General features: G+C 38.6%; 1 protein-coding gene across 3 annotated transcripts in view; it reads left to right on the forward strand.

The window, feature by feature from the left end:
* Window positions 1-943: 943 nt before the first annotated feature.
* Window positions 944-17,320, forward strand: part of NPHP1 (nephrocystin 1) — a 57,757-nt gene continuing 41,380 nt past the window's right edge. For 2 of the 3 annotated variants that reach the window (XM_087863683.1, XM_045808962.2), the window contains exons 1-8: window positions 944-1,080; window positions 2,257-2,330; window positions 6,424-6,484; window positions 7,512-7,636; window positions 12,034-12,274; window positions 12,580-12,681; window positions 15,970-16,073; window positions 16,520-16,562. In XM_087863683.1, coding sequence (XP_087719809.1) covers window positions 1,012-1,080; window positions 2,257-2,330; window positions 6,424-6,484; window positions 7,512-7,636; window positions 12,034-12,274; window positions 12,580-12,681; window positions 15,970-16,073; window positions 16,520-16,562 — 819 coding nt within the window. In that variant the 5' untranslated portion in view covers window positions 944-1,011. Of the gene's footprint in view, window positions 1,081-2,256; window positions 2,331-6,423; window positions 6,485-6,759; window positions 6,819-7,511; window positions 7,637-12,033; window positions 12,275-12,579; window positions 12,682-15,969; window positions 16,074-16,519; window positions 16,563-17,320 lie in introns of those variants that run through there. The other variant, XM_087863685.1, reaches the window with a different exon arrangement.

Below are 17,320 nucleotides of genomic sequence, written 5' to 3' on the forward strand. Positions count from 1 at the left end.
TTTTTGTTGTTAGAAGTTAGGACAGTGTTTACTTTTGGCAAAGGAGGGTGGGTAGGGATTAGGAGGCAAAGACTACTTAGGATACTGGTAATATTCTGTATCCCAATCTGGGTGATGTGACATGAGGGTATGCTCAATATGAAAATTCAATGAGGTGGACACTTGTCACTTTTCTCTATATATATTTGAAGAAAAAAGTACACAAATAAGTAGCATAGTAGTTGGGCCTGTGGAATCAACCTCCTTGTACTGAAAAGCATTCATTTAGTGTAGTTCATCATTTGAAAAGTGAGCTCTAGCATCATTATTCTTATTCGGTGTAGTGCAAAGTTTGGGAATTGGGACTTAAAAGGATTCGGTACCACCTGGGAAAATGTTATTACACTCTCCCTGAGAGGATATGTAAAATGGAGATCATAATTATTTGCTCACATACTTGTTGAACAGACAAAATCACCGTCCTCACAGAACTCAGGATGGGCAACGTACAAAACCAAAATGAGATGGAACCAGCAGTACCCCAAATGGCAAAGAATTAAAAACTGTCCTTTGAAGTGAGAATATGCGACAAAATCATGTATCCCATGATAGGATACACATAGAAAAGCTATCCTTGCAGTTAATTTAAGAGTTTAAGATGCTTAAATTGTACCTTAAGATTAGTTTAGCAAAACTGACAACAGAAAACAAATGCCGTAACACCGAGAACCCCGAGAACCCCGAGAGTAATGGCGTGGTAATACCGAGGTACTGTGGGACATATAGTTTCCCACGCCTTTGGGCACTCTCTCCCACCTCCACGCCAACCCTGCGGAACTGGCCAGTAAAAGAGGACTACCTGGGCAGCGGGCCTAATCTGAGAGCCCAGGACCTGCAGGGTGGCGGGAGGCTACCACAACAGACCGCTGCCTCCACGTTCTTCTTCGGACGCGCAGTGATTGCGTCACCTTCCCCCGCCGCTGCCGTGGTTTCCCTGGCGACCGGTGCGCGCTCGGCGCGGAAGGGAGGAAGATGCTGGCTAAGCGGCAGCGCAATCCTCTGCAGGCCCTGCAGCGCCGCAGTCAGGAATTGAAGCTACAGGTATCGTCTGGCTGTCCAGCCGGGGGGCCTGGGCACCACGAGGTGGCCTGGGCTGTGGCGGCGGGCGAAATCTGGGGTGCACCCTAATTCTGGCAACCTACCCCAACCCACTTACCCTCCAGAGTAATAGCGCTCCCTCCCTCACTCCAACATCCGGCACTAACCCCGATTCTAACCCCTCCTGCTTCTAAACTCAACCCCCGGGAAGCTGAACCTCCTGAAAATCGTGACCCATCGACTAAGCGCCCTCCCCCTCCTCCTAACGTCTCAGTCTCCAACCTGACAACTCCCTTAACCCACTTCACCTCCAAATCTAATCTTAACAGTAACCTTTTCCAACCAACTCTGCGTCCATCGCTTTCCTCCACTCTCCATTGCCCCCTTACTTTTGAGCCGCTTTCCACTAGAGGCAGCTTTTGCTTCACATGAATTCAAACGAAATAGGTGTCAAAGAATAGTCCTAATACGTAAGAAAAATATTAGGATACGACAGATTAGCAAAGGACATGAACTAAAGAAAAAGTGCAAGGAACTCATAAACATGAGAAAAGTTAACTTAAAAAATAATCAAGTAACTGAGAAGGAAATAGAATATCACGAACATTTTTAAATGTTTTGTCAGTACTGGGGAGGGTGTGATGAAACACGCACTTATATACCCTGCTCCAGAGTATAAGGGACAGCCTTTCTGGAAAGCAGTTTCACAAGATGTAGCAAATATTCACTCTCCTAGCCTGGGTAATTACATTTCCTGGGATTTGCCATACATAATAATAAAAAATTTATTGGAACAGAGATTAATGTATAAAAGTGTTCATCACAGTGTTACTTATATTAGAAAAGACTAGATATCACTTAAATTATCAATAATAGGGGAGTGGATAAATAACTTATGATGGGACATAATACCCATGGTGCATTATTTATGAGGATTGCAGTTTACTTTGAAATACATAAAAAATAAGATGGATTGATGAATAGATCAAAAAGGTATAGTAAAATATTAATGGTAGAATCTAGGTAGTGGGCATATGGGGGTTCACTGTGACATTCTTTAAGCTTCATTGTATGTTTAAAAGTGTTCATTGTGAAATATTGGGAAAGGGAATTAAACTTTTATTTCCTAAGGTTACATGGTATTTAACAATATATTCTAACAGTCTCTATTTATTGTAGGTTGATAGCTTGCTTTCTGAGAGTCGATTGAAAGGAGCTCTAGATGCCAGTAAAAGGAGAGATATTTACCAAAGGTAAAACTTACTAATTAAATACACTTTCCAGAAACCATACTTACAATTCAGTGGGCAGTATTTATAGCATAGAAATCGTTTGAGGGGTTATTTCTTTCCTTTTTTTTATGGTACAATTTCTTTTTTTTTTTTTAAGATTTTATTTATTTATTTGACAGAGAGAGACAGCCAGTGAGAGAGGGAACACAAGCAGGGGGAGTGGGAGAGGAAGAAGCAGCCTCCTAGCGGAGGAGCCTGATGTGGGACTCGATCCCAAAACGCTGGGATCACGCCCTGAGCCAAAGGCAGACACTTAACGACTGCGCCACCCAGGCGCCCCTATGGTACAATTACTAAAAAAGCAAAGTATTAATGGGAAATAATACTGAGGTAACAGTGAATGAAACTGGATGATTATTCCAAAATGTATTTAAAAATATTTCTTGCAATTATCTTTATCTCCCGGTCTAAATAGTGATGAAATGGTAAGATTAAATAGAGAATTACAAATGTTAAAAAGCAGCAACTAACATTTTTTTGCTACTCTGTATGTCCCAAGCAGTGTGGTCCACACTCTAAAACCTCTTTCTTGATTAATTTTCACAATAACACCATAATATACTTATTAATATACTTGAGAAAATTAAGGTTCCCACGGTGGTTTGCTAATATGTCTACCATGACTTTGCTATAAGACATTAAAGTGGGCAGGCAATAAAAATGTTTGAAGACCGCTGAGAAATGCAGAATTCAGTCAAGCAAAAAAGAGAATTTCACTGCAGTCTCATTGTAGTTAGAGGCCTTGGTCCATTGGAATCAAATGGAAGGATTACAGCATGGTATAACCGGGATCTAGGAAAAACTAAGCTAAACCTGAAGGTTATGGACTTGCTGTTGTGAGAGCAACTATAAGAACTGCCCAGTGTCAACATAGTGGCTGAGGCAGAGTTATGGTAGATCTTGGCCTACAGTAGTAGCTCAGATCCTGGGATCTGGTCAGAAAACTCTCAGCCCATACATTTGAATAATAACTGGCTGATTATACAGTAAAAATAGCTTGTACTTAAACCTTTGAAGATATTGTCAGGTTTCTTTGTACTCAGTGATAAGTGAATAAGTTTGATGATCGTTCCTTAAAATTGACTTGTTGGGGCTTTTCTCTTTAGCCTTGGTGTTTTGAAATTTCATCATGATTTAGGTGTCATTTTTATCTGCTAAAAACTCAATGGGTCTTTTCAGATTGAAAACTCTTGTCTCTCATGAGCTCTGGGAGATTTTCTTTTCCTAAAAAATTTTTTTTTTAACATTTCTGTTTGTCTCTTTCTTCCTGAAACACCTTTGAGTCGGGTATTGAACCTCCTGGACTATTCTTGGTCTCTTAACTCCCCATTAAAAGTTTTTGTTTCTTTGTCTTTTTATTTACACCCGGGAGATCCTCTTTTTTTGGTTCCTCCGGACTCTGATTATTTATTTATTTATTTAATTTTGGTTACTCATGAATTTTATCTTCCATGTTGCGGTTTTCTTTATTATATCTGGTGGTCCTTGGGTTATCATTTTTATTTAAGAATGTGGGAGTAGTTTGATTATTCCAGATAGCAGTCCAGGATTCTTCTATTGTTGTATATATAGGTCTCTTTCCTACAGTATTATCCCCTGAATGAGAGTGAAGTTCTTTGTACGTGGGCAGGGATTTTCAGGGGCTGCAAATAGTCGTTAGGCTGAGGCATGCCCAGTGCCAGAATAGGGTGGGCTTTAACCCTGGTGTATAGAAAACTTATTTGGCAACTGTAATTCTCCCCAGGTCATTTATTAACTTTATTTTTTAGAGATGAATCCTCTGGTAAGGAGGGAGAGCAGAAGGGGGTGAGATAAGAGAAAGGGAAAGCTAGCTGGCTCATATTTTCTGTGAACAGACTTTTTAAAGAGCCAGACATCTTATCAAAGGGCCTTAAATAAATCTGAACTTAATTACTATCTTTACTCTCTTCCTAAATAATATAAAGCCCATAGATTATGTTAAGATTAATAACCTTTATAGCTTAGATATTATGTATATCATTTAATTAATATAACATAATATAACATAACATAATATATAAAGCAAATTCCAGCCATTGTGGTTTTCTTCATCTGTAGAACTTCATAATATATTTGCTTAAACACACTTTAATTACCCCTCCCTCCCCAGTCCTTCCTATCTGCTGACCCAAATCGTGGTGTTCTCTGCCTGGCAGATCTTGTTCCTCTTAGGGACTTCTTCCTCTCTTTATAGAAGAAATGCTTCCATCTTTCTTCCATGCAGCAGAAATTTATTGAAATATCTTGTTGACAGGTGGTCCCTCTTTCATTGTCCTACGTTCAGGGTTTATTACCTTTTAAAATGTTTTAATCATTTTTTGTGGGGTTTCAGGAGGTGGTGAGGATGAATGTGTACTTGAGTTTTTATCCTGATCCAGAAATCTTAAAATATCTGGACAGTTTGAGGAGTTCAATAATTTTATAGATATGAAGGAGATCATTATAATAAATAATTTGTTTCATAGTTTTCTACTCTGGTTCTGAAGTGAAATTTTTGAGTCTGTTTCAGTTAGGATTCTTTTGGTCTGAGTAACAGGGCACCTGTTAAAACTAGTGGCTCTACAGTCAGTCTCATTCCACGAAAACTCTGGAAGTAGGTTCTTCCAGGGTGGATAAGTGGCTTGTGATGTCCTCAAGACCAGCCCTTGCTATCACTGTGCTCTGTCATCCTCGCCTAGTCATGATGGCTCCCCTCACCTTTACAGAGTCCTCAGGTATCCGTATCTAAAAACAGAAAGGGTGAAGGATTCTTTATGTGCTGCACCAGGGAGGATAAAATGGGAGGCTGTGCCCAACATATTTCTTTCATGTTCTGCTGGCCAGCACGGGGCCACACACCCACCCTACCCGCAATGGATTCTGAGCACTGTCAGTGTCAGTGTCAGAGGGGGGCCAACCCTGTCAGCATAGAAGCAGGTGGCAGAAGGGCTTTCGGATAAGTAACTCGCAGGGTCAGCCTCAGTTGATATTTTCCCTTCCTTTCTGCCTCTTTCACAAAGGATTTTTGTCCCCTTTTTTGCTACTTACTTCATTTCGTTAGTTTCTGTAAGAAACTAATAGTTCTGTAAGAAAAAACAATACTCAAACAGCATAAAAAATACTGACTCTCACAAGTAATCTTTTGAGAAAGCATTTGAATTTTGATAATTGTCATTATTAGATATAGCCCCATTTCAGTCATTTTTATACATCTTACTTGGGTCTAAGACGTAAGCTACGTTATATGAGGGGAGCCTGGGTGGCTCAGTCGTTAAGCATCTGCCTCCGGCTCAGGGTGTGATCCCAGTGTTCTGGGATCGAGCCCCACATCAGGCTCCTCCACTGGGAGCCTGCTTCTTCCTCTCCCACTCCCCCTGCTTGTGTTCCCTCTCTCGCTGTCAAATAAATAAATAAATAAATAAATAAATAAATAAATAAATACTACATTATATGAGCTGTCTATGGAATAATTAAAACACTGTACCCATCTAGCTAGGCCAAGCTCAAAAGGGGAATGTGCTGCGGTGGGAAGAGGCCAGCTATAGAATCCTAAACTCTGTCTTCACATGTTACTCCACCATTGACCAGCTGTGGCCCCTCCTTTGAACCTCACCTTCCTTCCACTGGAGTGAGAGTTGGTATGAGGTGCAAATGAGGTGGCACTTGCAAAGTGCCTAGCATTCTGCGTGATGCACAATACACTTCGTCATTGTCGTCCTTAGGGGGGTCTCCTGGCTAGGTCCTAGGTTTATGGAATTTTAGAGCTGGAGACGCATTTTGAAGTCCAGTGCTTTCTTTATTTTAGAGATAGGAAACTGAAAGTCAGAGTCACATAAGCTTTCTGAGTCTTGGCTGTCATACCTGTGTACCTCAGAGCATGTAAGGATCACCCGAGCTGGTGGGTGGAAAAGCAGTTACAGGTGAACTTTTCAACATCATTCATACAATAGCTAATTGCCTTGCCAGCTTAAAGACTTTTGTGTGATTTTATAAACAACTTTCTAATTTGACAATAGAAAATTTAATATTTTTTTCTTTCTTTTTGAAAATTTAGATGTATCCAGTTAAAACAGGCAATAGATGAAAATAAAAATGCTCTTCAAAAATTAAACAAAGTAAGTATTAAAACCTGTTTTTATACAGATGTTTTCCTTAAGTGGGAATTCATTAGAGTGGGTAAGTTCCTGGGTTTGCTTTAGTGATGGTGAAGTCTAACTGTGGTCAGTGCAGACTTGCCCCACTAGCTTACTGAGCGTGTGCTTTGGAGCAGAAAAGGCAGGCCTCTAAATGCTGAGAAAAGTTCAGCTTTGGTGAACTTACTCAGCATTGAGGACCTAGAAAATCCAAGAAGCTATTTTTATTTTTGCATTGTGTGTTTTATGTTTTATAGATTAGAGTTGTTTTGATTTTCCTTGCCCTATGGGGAGAGTACATAACCTGGCCCTGAGGGTAAGTGGTAAAGAAGCTTCTTGTATCACATGGCAGCTCTAATATCAGTGATTCTGCAGAAGTAGGAGGAGCTAGAATTTACTCTTGGAAGTTCCTTCAGGATGTTCCCTTTTAGTAGAAGCCTGAGCTTCAGCTAAGTGTCCAGGGCCAGAGAGTCACAGAGCATTTAAAGTGGAAGGCATCTAGAATTCATCTCCCTACCTGCATGTGAGTGTCTCTTTGGAATTTCAGTGGTACAAAGCTCTTGAATTTATGAGGCAGGCTGACCCTAAACTTGAAATCTAATTATCCTGTTCATAGGTGAGGAAACTGAGTCTCCCAAAGGTGAAACAGCTTTCTCAATGTCTCACTGCCAAAAAGTGGCAGAACTTGGGATTGGCATTCATCTTTGTGACTCCAAAGCCTATCTTCTGTCTGGAACCTATCTCTTACTGACTATAGAGGGTGTGGAATAGCTAGCAAGAAAATAAAACAAAAAAACAAGTAATATAATTTTATTTATTTCTTCATTTGGGTTACATTTCAATATAATAATCTACATTTCTTTTAATCTTATTTCTCTAAGGTAGACCTAGTCTCATGTTGACACTTTGTCTTCTAGAACTTACTGGAGTATTTTTTTTCCTTCTAAAATAAATATAATAGGAAGCTGAAATAAACTTTTCAGTGAAATAAACTTATATTCTCTCATAGGCTGATGAACCTGCACCTGTCGGGAACTACAATCAGAAAAAAGAGGAGGAGCACAGGCTTTTGGATAAGCTTACCCACCAACTGCAGGAACTCGCCGTGTCCATAAGTAGAGAAAATACAACTGAGTATATGTCCTTCCTTCCTTTCTTTCTCTCAGATATTATGTCACCAACAGTTTTAATGTTTGACTCAGAATAAAGACATATTAAGAGTATAGATATAAACAAATGGTGATAAAAAGTATAATCAGTTGACATTTATTTATTATGTATAGTGGAAAGTCTTAGATCCTATAAAAGATGTAAAGAAGTAAAAGTCATAATCTGTGCCCTTAGGTAATTTATAAACCAGTTGGGGAAACCAAAATCGATCTGAATAGCTGAATAAACAAGTATTAGAAAATAAGGATGATGCCTTTAGTGTCAGTGTTGATACATAAAAAGAAATTATTTGGATTGTCTATTGCTTCCTTCTTTCATAAGTTTTCTTTAAAATCGGAGGCAGAAGTATGCATTGTTTTTCTGCTGTAGTGGATGTTAATAACAGCCTTTGCAAAGTGGAAAGAACACTTGAGGGTATAAACAACCCAATTTGTGGAAAGCAAAAAGGAAAAAAATTAACTAGACTCTTTAAGTGCTATTCCCATACTTTTACTATATCCTGGGAAAAATGCTAAAGGATGTAGATCCAAGGATTCTAGAATTTCCACTAATTTCCAGTACTGAGAATGACAATGTAGCTGGTTTTGGACTTAACCTTCCTACCATAAACAGCTATAAAATCTGGACAAAGTATACAAAATAGCTGGTCGAAGTCATTGAACGTCAGCCAAGCAGGGCTGATGTACTTAATATAGGAAAGCACAGAAACTAAGTTCTCCATTCACCCAGATCCTCTCCCTGGGGAAAATTTATGGGCTGTGGTACAGGAAGGTGGATCGTAAACAGGGAGCAGCTGTGTCACAGAGCTCAGGAGGCAGAGATCAAATTTTGGAGTTCCCAGGGCCTTTGCAACTTGTGGGAGAGAGAAGGGAGTTGCCAGAGACAACTACAGAAATCTGAATAGACTCCTGGGCTACACAGAGCGTGATTCCAGAAGCACTGGCAGAAAGTACCTGCTAGGAGACTGAGATTTTAAAAGATTCTGGAAGTCAAACAATCCTGGAGAAATATTGGAGTTTGTACCCAGCTAGAATAAAGAAACTTTGGTGAATGCTTCAGGCATTTAGTGGAGATCACAGAAGGCCTTTGTCATGCTGTCATTGCCATTGCTGTTATTAAGAGTAATGAAAATACCCTAATACTAAGAACTGTGATCTTGAAATAAAGACAAGACTGAAGTAGATCTTGTCCAAGCCTAAAACCAGACCTTAGCAGGAACATCATACTTTAACTGAGTAACAGAATAAAATTCAGCACTCTATAAAGGAAAATGACATAATCCAAAGTCTCTAAATGTCTCATCCATAATATCCACTCATAAAAGAACTACTGGAAGCGGAAAAGAGCAGGGGTAAATAAGTAATCAGCAATGAAATAATAAGACAGTCAATAAAAGCAGACTTAGATCTGAACTAGATAATACAATTAGCTGACAAGGACTTCTAAATAATGATTAATACTTTAAAAGAAGAAAAAAATGGATGAAATGGAAAAAAGTGGAGTATTTTAAGAACATTCAAATACAGAAAATGAACATTCTACAATTGTAAAATATCTGATGAAATAATGACTGAGAAGCTTCTCAGTCTGATTCAATATCTAGATTCAAAGAGGTGTAAAATGTCATGTAATAAAGAGAAAAAATAATCAGTAGAAGCTCAGATGACCCAGATGTGAAAATTATCAAACAAGACCTATAAAACAACTGTTTTCAATTTGTTAAAGAATTTGTTGGAAAAGATGGATAGCTTGGGTGGATAAGGAGGAATCAAGCAGAGAAATGGCAGTTAACAAAATTTATAGCTTGAAGTGCATACCTTAGAAAAGAAGAAAAGTTGAGTATCAGTTCTTGAAGTTTCCAACTTAAGAAAACAGAAAAAGAACAAGATATTAAACCCGAGGTAAGTAGAAAGGAGGAAATAATAGAAATAAGAGCAGAAAACAGTAAATAATAAAAAAGACATATGGTAAATAATATCAATAAAGCCAAAAGTTGGTTCTTTGGAAGAATTAATTAAATGGATAAATTCCTAGCAAGACTGATCAAGAAAAGAAAAAGAGAAGGGAAAACAACAATAAGAAAACAGGGAGGAAAACTAATCACTACAGATCCTATAGAAATTAAAAGGATGCTGTGAAGATATTATGAACACCTTTATGCCAATACATTTGAAAATCTAGATAAAATAATTTCCTTGAAAAATAAAAGATACTTGACAGAAGGTGAAGAGAAAATCTTAATACTCCTGCTAAAATATCTCCAAAAAAGTTGAATGTATGATTAAAAATCTTCCCACGGAATAAACTCTCAGGTGGCTTCACTGATGAATTGCTGTAACCATTTAAAAAAGAAATAATACCAGTATTACAAAATCTTTATAGAGAATAGAAGAACATTTCCCAAATCATTTTATGAGCTTTAGATATCAAAACCTGACAAGAATATTATAAGAAAAATAGCAAGGCCCTCATGAACACATGAACAAACCCGATATAAAATATTAGCAAACAGATCCCAGTGTCATTTCAAAATGGCAATGCAGCATGACTAAGTGGAATTTATTCCAGAACACAAGGTTAGTTTAACATTCAAAAATCAATAATTGAAATTCACTCTCTTAACACAAGGAAGAAGAACCATGAATAATCACATCAAGTTCCCATTGTCCTTGGCAACATTTTAGAATAATCGACTCAAAATATGTGCAAAAGATCTCCTAAAAAAGGAAAAGGGCATGTTGAAAATCAATATGACACATTTTATGGATTTTTTTTATGGTGTAAAAATTTCGTCGAGTTACTGATTATGTTTAGGTCACTGTGGTGTGAGTGTATCCTACAACAATTTTAAACTAAGTGAACCCAGTACTCTATTCCGGAGACTTTCTTGTGATTGGCTGGTTTTATATTTAGCAATGTTCATTTGCATCAGCCTAAGTATGTTGTTATCCCCATTTTTAAGATAATCTTCTTTAATGTAAGCTTTAGGAGAGCAAAGATCTGTTTTGTTCGTTGTGGTATGCCAAGCACATAGTGTCTGTCACGTAGTAGGTGCCCAGTAAACGTTTGATGACTTTGCTGAATGTTGAATGAACAAATAAAGCTCAGAGAGATTTAGTGACTCATCCAAACTAGTATTATTTTAGTTCCTCTCTCTTCCGGCACCTCCCATTTTACCTCCTTAATATCTTTCCAAACGTCTTTCTCTTCATCCTAATGCTGTGGGGTTTTTTTTTTGTTTTTTTGCTTTTTGTTTTTTTTAGTTCATACTGTTGTCTTGGTTCACTTTTACCAGCCATGTTTGCCTCTAACCCTTTTTCCAATCTGTTCCCCACATTGTAGCCTAGTCATCTTTCCAAAGTACAGATGGCCTTCTCTTACTTCATTTTAGAGACCGCGTTAGAAAGAAAGCTCACATGGGCTGTGTTCTGTTCACCTCTTTTCAGCCTCATCTCCTTCTTACTCATTTCTTCAAGCCTTGTCCTACCATTCATGAGCTACTTGAGGTTCCCTCCACTTGAGCCTCCTTTCTCCACCCCCTCCCCCTCCTTTCTACTTCCTTTTTAAATCATTAATTCCAAGTCATCCCTCCAGACCTAATTCTAAGCCTTTCCAGATCTCTACCCATGCAGGGTAGGTTAAGTGTCCCTCTTTGTGTTTCCCATAGTACCCTATGTATACCTCCAGTGTACCTATTGAACTATATTGTAATTACTCATTTTCTAGATTGTCTCACTGTAAGCTTCTTGAGGACAGGGAATTGTTTACCTGGTTGACCAGGTTTTGTATCCACTATGTTTGCATGGACCTGACATACATCATTATCATCATTCTATTAAAAACTTGCGATGGGCAGGCACTGTTCTAAACCCTCTGTGAATTTGTAACTCATGTAATCTTCATGACAGTCCCGTGAGGCAGGTTCTATTATTACCTTCACTTTACCAGTGAAAAATGGAAAGCTTAAAAGAAACCTATGCAAGGTCACTCAGCGAGGAGAGGACAGAGCCAGAATGTAAAGTCAGAGTCCATGCTCTACCCACTGCGTTACAGTGCTCAAGCAGCGTTTGCTGAATGGGTGAATCCAAGACTTGAATATACGTCCCGGGGCCTCAAGTCCAGTGCGCGCTCTGCCATGTCCCATACCTGCCTCAGATACAGTAACTCCTTCACCACTCAGTCTCTCAAGTCACATTGTTCGCTAGATGGTAGAAACCATGAGTTGTGCTTTTTCTGTAGTTCCTTTATTTGCCCAGTTCCAAATATGGGCAGGATCTTCTATATGTAGAAGTTGTCCTCATACTTGATCTGTTCTTACACGTTATTTCAAGTGATCCTTATCATTGAACTATTTTTCCCAGAATCGGGGCACCTACTGAAAGAGAGGAAGATGACGATTCTGCTGATGAAGATGAAGAAGCTGAAGAAGAAGATGATGATGATGAAGAAGAAGAGAGTGAAGAAAGTGGTGGGGAGGAGGAAGAGACAGAAGAGGAAGAGGAAGAGAAGCAGGAAAATGAATCCCACCACCAGGCAACAAGTCAAGAATACGTTGCCGTTGGAGATTTTACTGCTCAGCAAGCTGGGGATCTTACATTTAAGGTAGAAACAAGACTAGAATCTAACGTAAGGATAAGTTTGCATACCTGCAGAGTAAGAAAACTCTACGTATATGCCTGTATGACATCTTCCCGGTATTGTTTTTAAGGACTCAACCTGTTTTAATACAATAAGTAAAAATTATGATTTATAGGCAGTAATCATGTGAAATTACGTTATCAATGTTACCTGGTAGGAGAATGGTGAAATTAAATGGTATTCTATTTTTGAAAATAGTTTCAGTGTTGATAATTCCTAATTTAGGGGTCAATTTTAATTTAAAATGTTTTACTTTGTTTTGATTTAAGAAAGGGGAAATTCTCCTTATAATTGAAAAAAAACCTGATGGCTGGTGGATGGCTAAGAACGCCAGAGGAAGCAAAGGTCTCATTCCCAGAACCTACGTGGAGGTTAGTCTTCGCCACTTATTCTTTCCCTTTTTCTTTCTTTGAAAACTTTTTTCCATTTAAAAAAATTTTTTTCAAAACTTGTCTTCATTTTTAATAAAATGTTAATCTGTATTCTTTGATCAATTGACTAGTGAATGACTTGAGATATAAAATTTAATTTTAGAGGGACAGGGCATGGGGAAAATCTTGTGTGTTAACAGTTCTGGGGATCTGTGAAGTGCTGTTATGCAGGTGAGGCCTAGAATGTTATGACACAAAGTGCTTTGTGGATTAATGCTGATCATAAAAATTAATAGGAGTTTATTGTTTGTTGTCAAACGAAACCACAGTCAACTTCCACTAATGTATGATCCCTTACTAGGGTGTACACATACTGTACATGTGTGTTTGCAGCCCTTTTTTTTTTATATTTCATTATATAGCATGGTCATTTTCTTTGCCAATATATATAGATATCTATCTGGATCAGTGCTGTCCAATAGAAAAATTATGCAAACTACAAATGTAATTCTAAATTTTCTCATAACCACACTGAGATGTCTTCTTTTCTGACACCACTTCTAACCCTTCATTATGTGATTTTTCTCTAACACCAAATATGTGTCGTTTTTCCGCACCAGTTCTCTGAAACCAATCAGATGTCCAACAATGCAGTTCAATTCTGACACCAATTCCTGGAGTTAGCGCAGACCTGTCAAGTTAAGGGCTCACCCCATGAGCTGCCCTAATTCGGATGCCGGTCCCAAGTCCCAGGCCTGGGCCACCGGTACTTCTGAGTGACCAGCTATAAATTCAGTTCCCACATGCCTCCTCAGGTTTGATAATTTGCTAGAGGGACTCACAGAACTCAGGAAAACACCTTACTTGTGTTCACCAGGTCGTTATAAAGGCTACAGCTCAGGATCGCCAAATGAAAGGGTGGGTAGGGCAAGGTATTGGGAGATGGAAGGAGTGGGACCGGGATCTTCCATGCCCTCTCTGGGGCCACCCCCCCACCCAGCACAGCACTTGTAAGTGGTCACCAACCTGGAAGGCTCCTGAAACCCTGTCTTTTAGAGGTTTTTATGGAGGTATTGTTATGTAGGCATGATTGATTAAGTGATTGGCCATTGGCGATTGAATTCAGTTTCCTGCTGTTTTATCCTCGATGAAGGTGAGGAGTGTGGTAGTGGTGGTGCCCTGAAAGTTCTAACCCCCTAATCACATGGTTGGTTCCTCTGACAGCCTGTGCCCCACCCCCAGCCCATCACCTCATTAGCATAAACTCAAGTCTGGTTGAAAGGGGCTTGTTATGAATAACATAAGACACTACTATCAGTCAAGAAATTCCAAGAGTTCTAGGAACTCTTGCCAAGAACTGGGAATAAAGACTATATATATATATATATATTTTTTTTAATTATACCGCATGCATTTGAAAAAAGGAAAAAAACAGGTGACATTATTTTTAATAATGTATTTATATTATCTAATATATCAAAATATCATTTCAACCTATAATCAATATTGAAAAAATATTTTCTTTTTTGTTCACACCAAGTCTTCAAATTCCAGTGTGTATTTTTTTTTTAATTTTATTTATTTATTTGACACAGAGAGAGGCAGGGAGAGAGGGAACACAAGCAGGGGGAGTGAGAAAGAGAGAAGCAGGCTTCCCGCTGAACAGGGAGCCCGATGCAGGGTTCGATCCCAGAACGCTGGGATCATGACCTGAGCTGAAGGCAGACACTTAACGACTAAGCCACCCAGGCACCCCATCCAGTGTGTATTATATACCTAAATAGCACATCTCAGTTTGAACTAGTCACACTTCAAGTGTCAGTAGCCACACCTGGCAAGTGGCTGCCATATTGCACAGTTCAGGTTTAAATCATCCTTTTCAATGGTAGTACAGTATTACAATTTCATGTAGATGGACATGTTGTTTCCAGCCTATAAGAACTACAAATTATGTTGCACAGAGCTATGGTTAGCTTCCACTATGAGATACTAAAGGTCCCCCCAAATAGTGGCTTAAATAAGGTAGAAGCGTATTTCTCTCATGCATGGAAGAAGTGTGGAGGTAGGCAATGAAAGGATGGTGAAGGCCCCATCTGGTATTTTACTTTGTACTTAAGTGGGAGGCAGGTCTTCCAAGGGTTATCTAAAGAGATAGATAAGTTGGCTGCTAGATCTTTTAATGATTCCAAGAAGCAAAAGAGGAAAGGGCAATAAGAGGCCAAAAGGCATGAGCTGCTATCTTTTTAAGATGGTTTCCTGAAATTTACACAAAAAACTTCCAGTGGTATCTCCTCGATCAGAATTGAGTCTTGTTAACACCTAGCTGCAAGGAGTGTTTGGAAAATGTAGACTCTTAGCTGGATCATTGCTAAAATCAGGCCTTCTGTAGAAACAAAGAGGTAGAGATTAGGTGGTAGAAAACCAGCAACCTGTGTTGTGGTCAGTCTGCACAGACATCTTTGTAGATTTGTCCGATTTATTCCCCTCAGATAAATTCCTAGGTGCCCATTGCTGGTTCAAAAGGTTTACACCTTTTCCCCCATCCCCAGCATCTGAGAGTACTTTTTCCTTATAATGTGCCATGGATGGCTGCCATCCATCCTTTTGCCAGTGTGGTAGGCAAAAGAGGCCCATTATTGTTTTTATTTCATTGTACTGCTAATAGGATTGAGCATTATTTCATGCCCTTTATGACCATTTCTACATCTTCTTTGTAAATTACCTTTTCAGTTCTTTTGACCGTTTTTCTAAGTAAGAGATTTTTTTAAATTGTATTGATTTATAAGAGTATTGTTTTATTTTCACAATAAGAGTATTAACCCTTGGAAATCTGTGACAGATATTTTTCTTTGTTGACTTTGAACCATGTTTTTTTGTATGTTGCTAAATCTGTCAGTGTTTCCATTTGTGATTTTTGGTTTTGGTATTATAATTGGAAAAGACTTCCCCATCTCAACATAATTTACTTCTAACACTTCTAACACTTTTCTTCTAACACTTTTCTTAACACTTTAACACTTCTAACTTCTTTTATTTCTACCTTCTTTTTTTATTCATTGGAATAAATTCCATCTGAAATTTATTCTGATTAAATTTGCTTTCTACCTCTATCCTTGTAGTTTTTTCAAATAGTGAAGTCATCGACAATATGTTGAAATCTTTTTCCCACTGATTTTTGATATACCCATCATGTACATTCCCATCTGTAGTTGAGCTTTTCTGAAAGTATTTTTATTGGTTGATTTTTGCATTAGGTAAAAAGCACTTCATATTTCAATAATTTTTCAGGCCTACAATAAAGAAGAAGGCCAAGACTCAAGTGAAGAAGGCAGTGAAGAAGAAGACGTAGAGGTGGGGGACCAAACAGCAGAAGGGGAAGAAGTTAAACAAAGGTAAAAGGTGTGAGAGGGTATCAGAGTGAGCTCAAGAAATTTTTTATGGTGATGCTCTGGGTGTTATGTGTAACTGATGAATCGTTAAACACTACACCAAAAACTAATGATGTGCTATGCAGTGGCATAATAAAAAAAAAAATGAAAGAAAAGAGGCTTTTTGTTTGTTTTTACTGTTGTAAATAATTCAAGAATTTTTTAAACGGAGACAACTTGCAGTTTGAGAACAGTGCTTTTCGTGTTACTATTTGCTTAAAGATCGCTACCTTAATTTCGTGATTATTTTTAGTGCACGATATTATTCTTTCTCGGTTTCATTTAGAGACTTAAGCTTTTAGAACTTATTGACAATTAAATTCTTTGTTCTTTGATTGATGACACTCCCTAATTGAGTCAATAAGCATGAGCTGTCTGTGCACTCACCTTGCTATTTTGTCCCCCCCCAGAACTGATTCTCACTGGAGTGCTGTCCGAAAAGCTATCTCAGAGGTTCGTATCGCCTGTTCTGTTAATGTCATGTTTTGTTACCTAACAGTTCTGATAGAGTGCGGATTCAAAACAGGATGGAGACATTGGAAGATGGCATTGGATCTTAAACAGGGTACAGGGCATGGACTGTACAGAGCATAAAACATACGATTCTGGTTTAATAAGCCTGTGCTCCAAGTAGTATTTCTCCTTAGGCCTTTCTGTAAGAAGAGTAGATTTGAGGGCTTGCAACTCTCTCTTATTGATTCTGCCTGAGTTGTCTACCATCTGGGTAAAGGCTGATGTTAAATTCAGTTAATACGAAAAATTCCAAAAAACTCAAAAAAAGTAAGAAATTATCCATATTTCTATCATTTAAAAGAGTGATGTAACAAAATGAAAATCCACTCCTTCCCTCCCATAACTAATCACCATTAATAGTTTAGTCAATATCCTTTCTGACCTTTTACCCTACTTATTGCTTACATGGACGTGCTCGTGTGTGTATGTGTGTGTATACACACATATACAAAAAAGCTATGAATTCTTCAGTGCATATCAGTTTCTGACGCTAACTCATCTGTTACGTGGCAGTACATCGTAGAGCAGGACCGGAGTAGAGACATTTTGATGAAAGATGCTGAGGAAGCACCTGGTCTGGACCACAGAGCTCTACCCACTGGGCACTGCAGGGGGCTTAGGTCCTTGGGAGAGCCTAGGATTCAGTGATGGATGGCATCCTCCAGAATTTGGGGTTAAATTGCTGTATTTGTCCACTA

The sequence above is a fragment of the Ursus americanus genome, chromosome 7, assembly GCF_024610735.1.
Source record: "Ursus americanus isolate L20-20 chromosome 7, mUrsAme1.1.p, whole genome shotgun sequence".
Classification (NCBI taxonomy): Eukaryota; Metazoa; Chordata; class Mammalia; order Carnivora; family Ursidae; genus Ursus; species Ursus americanus.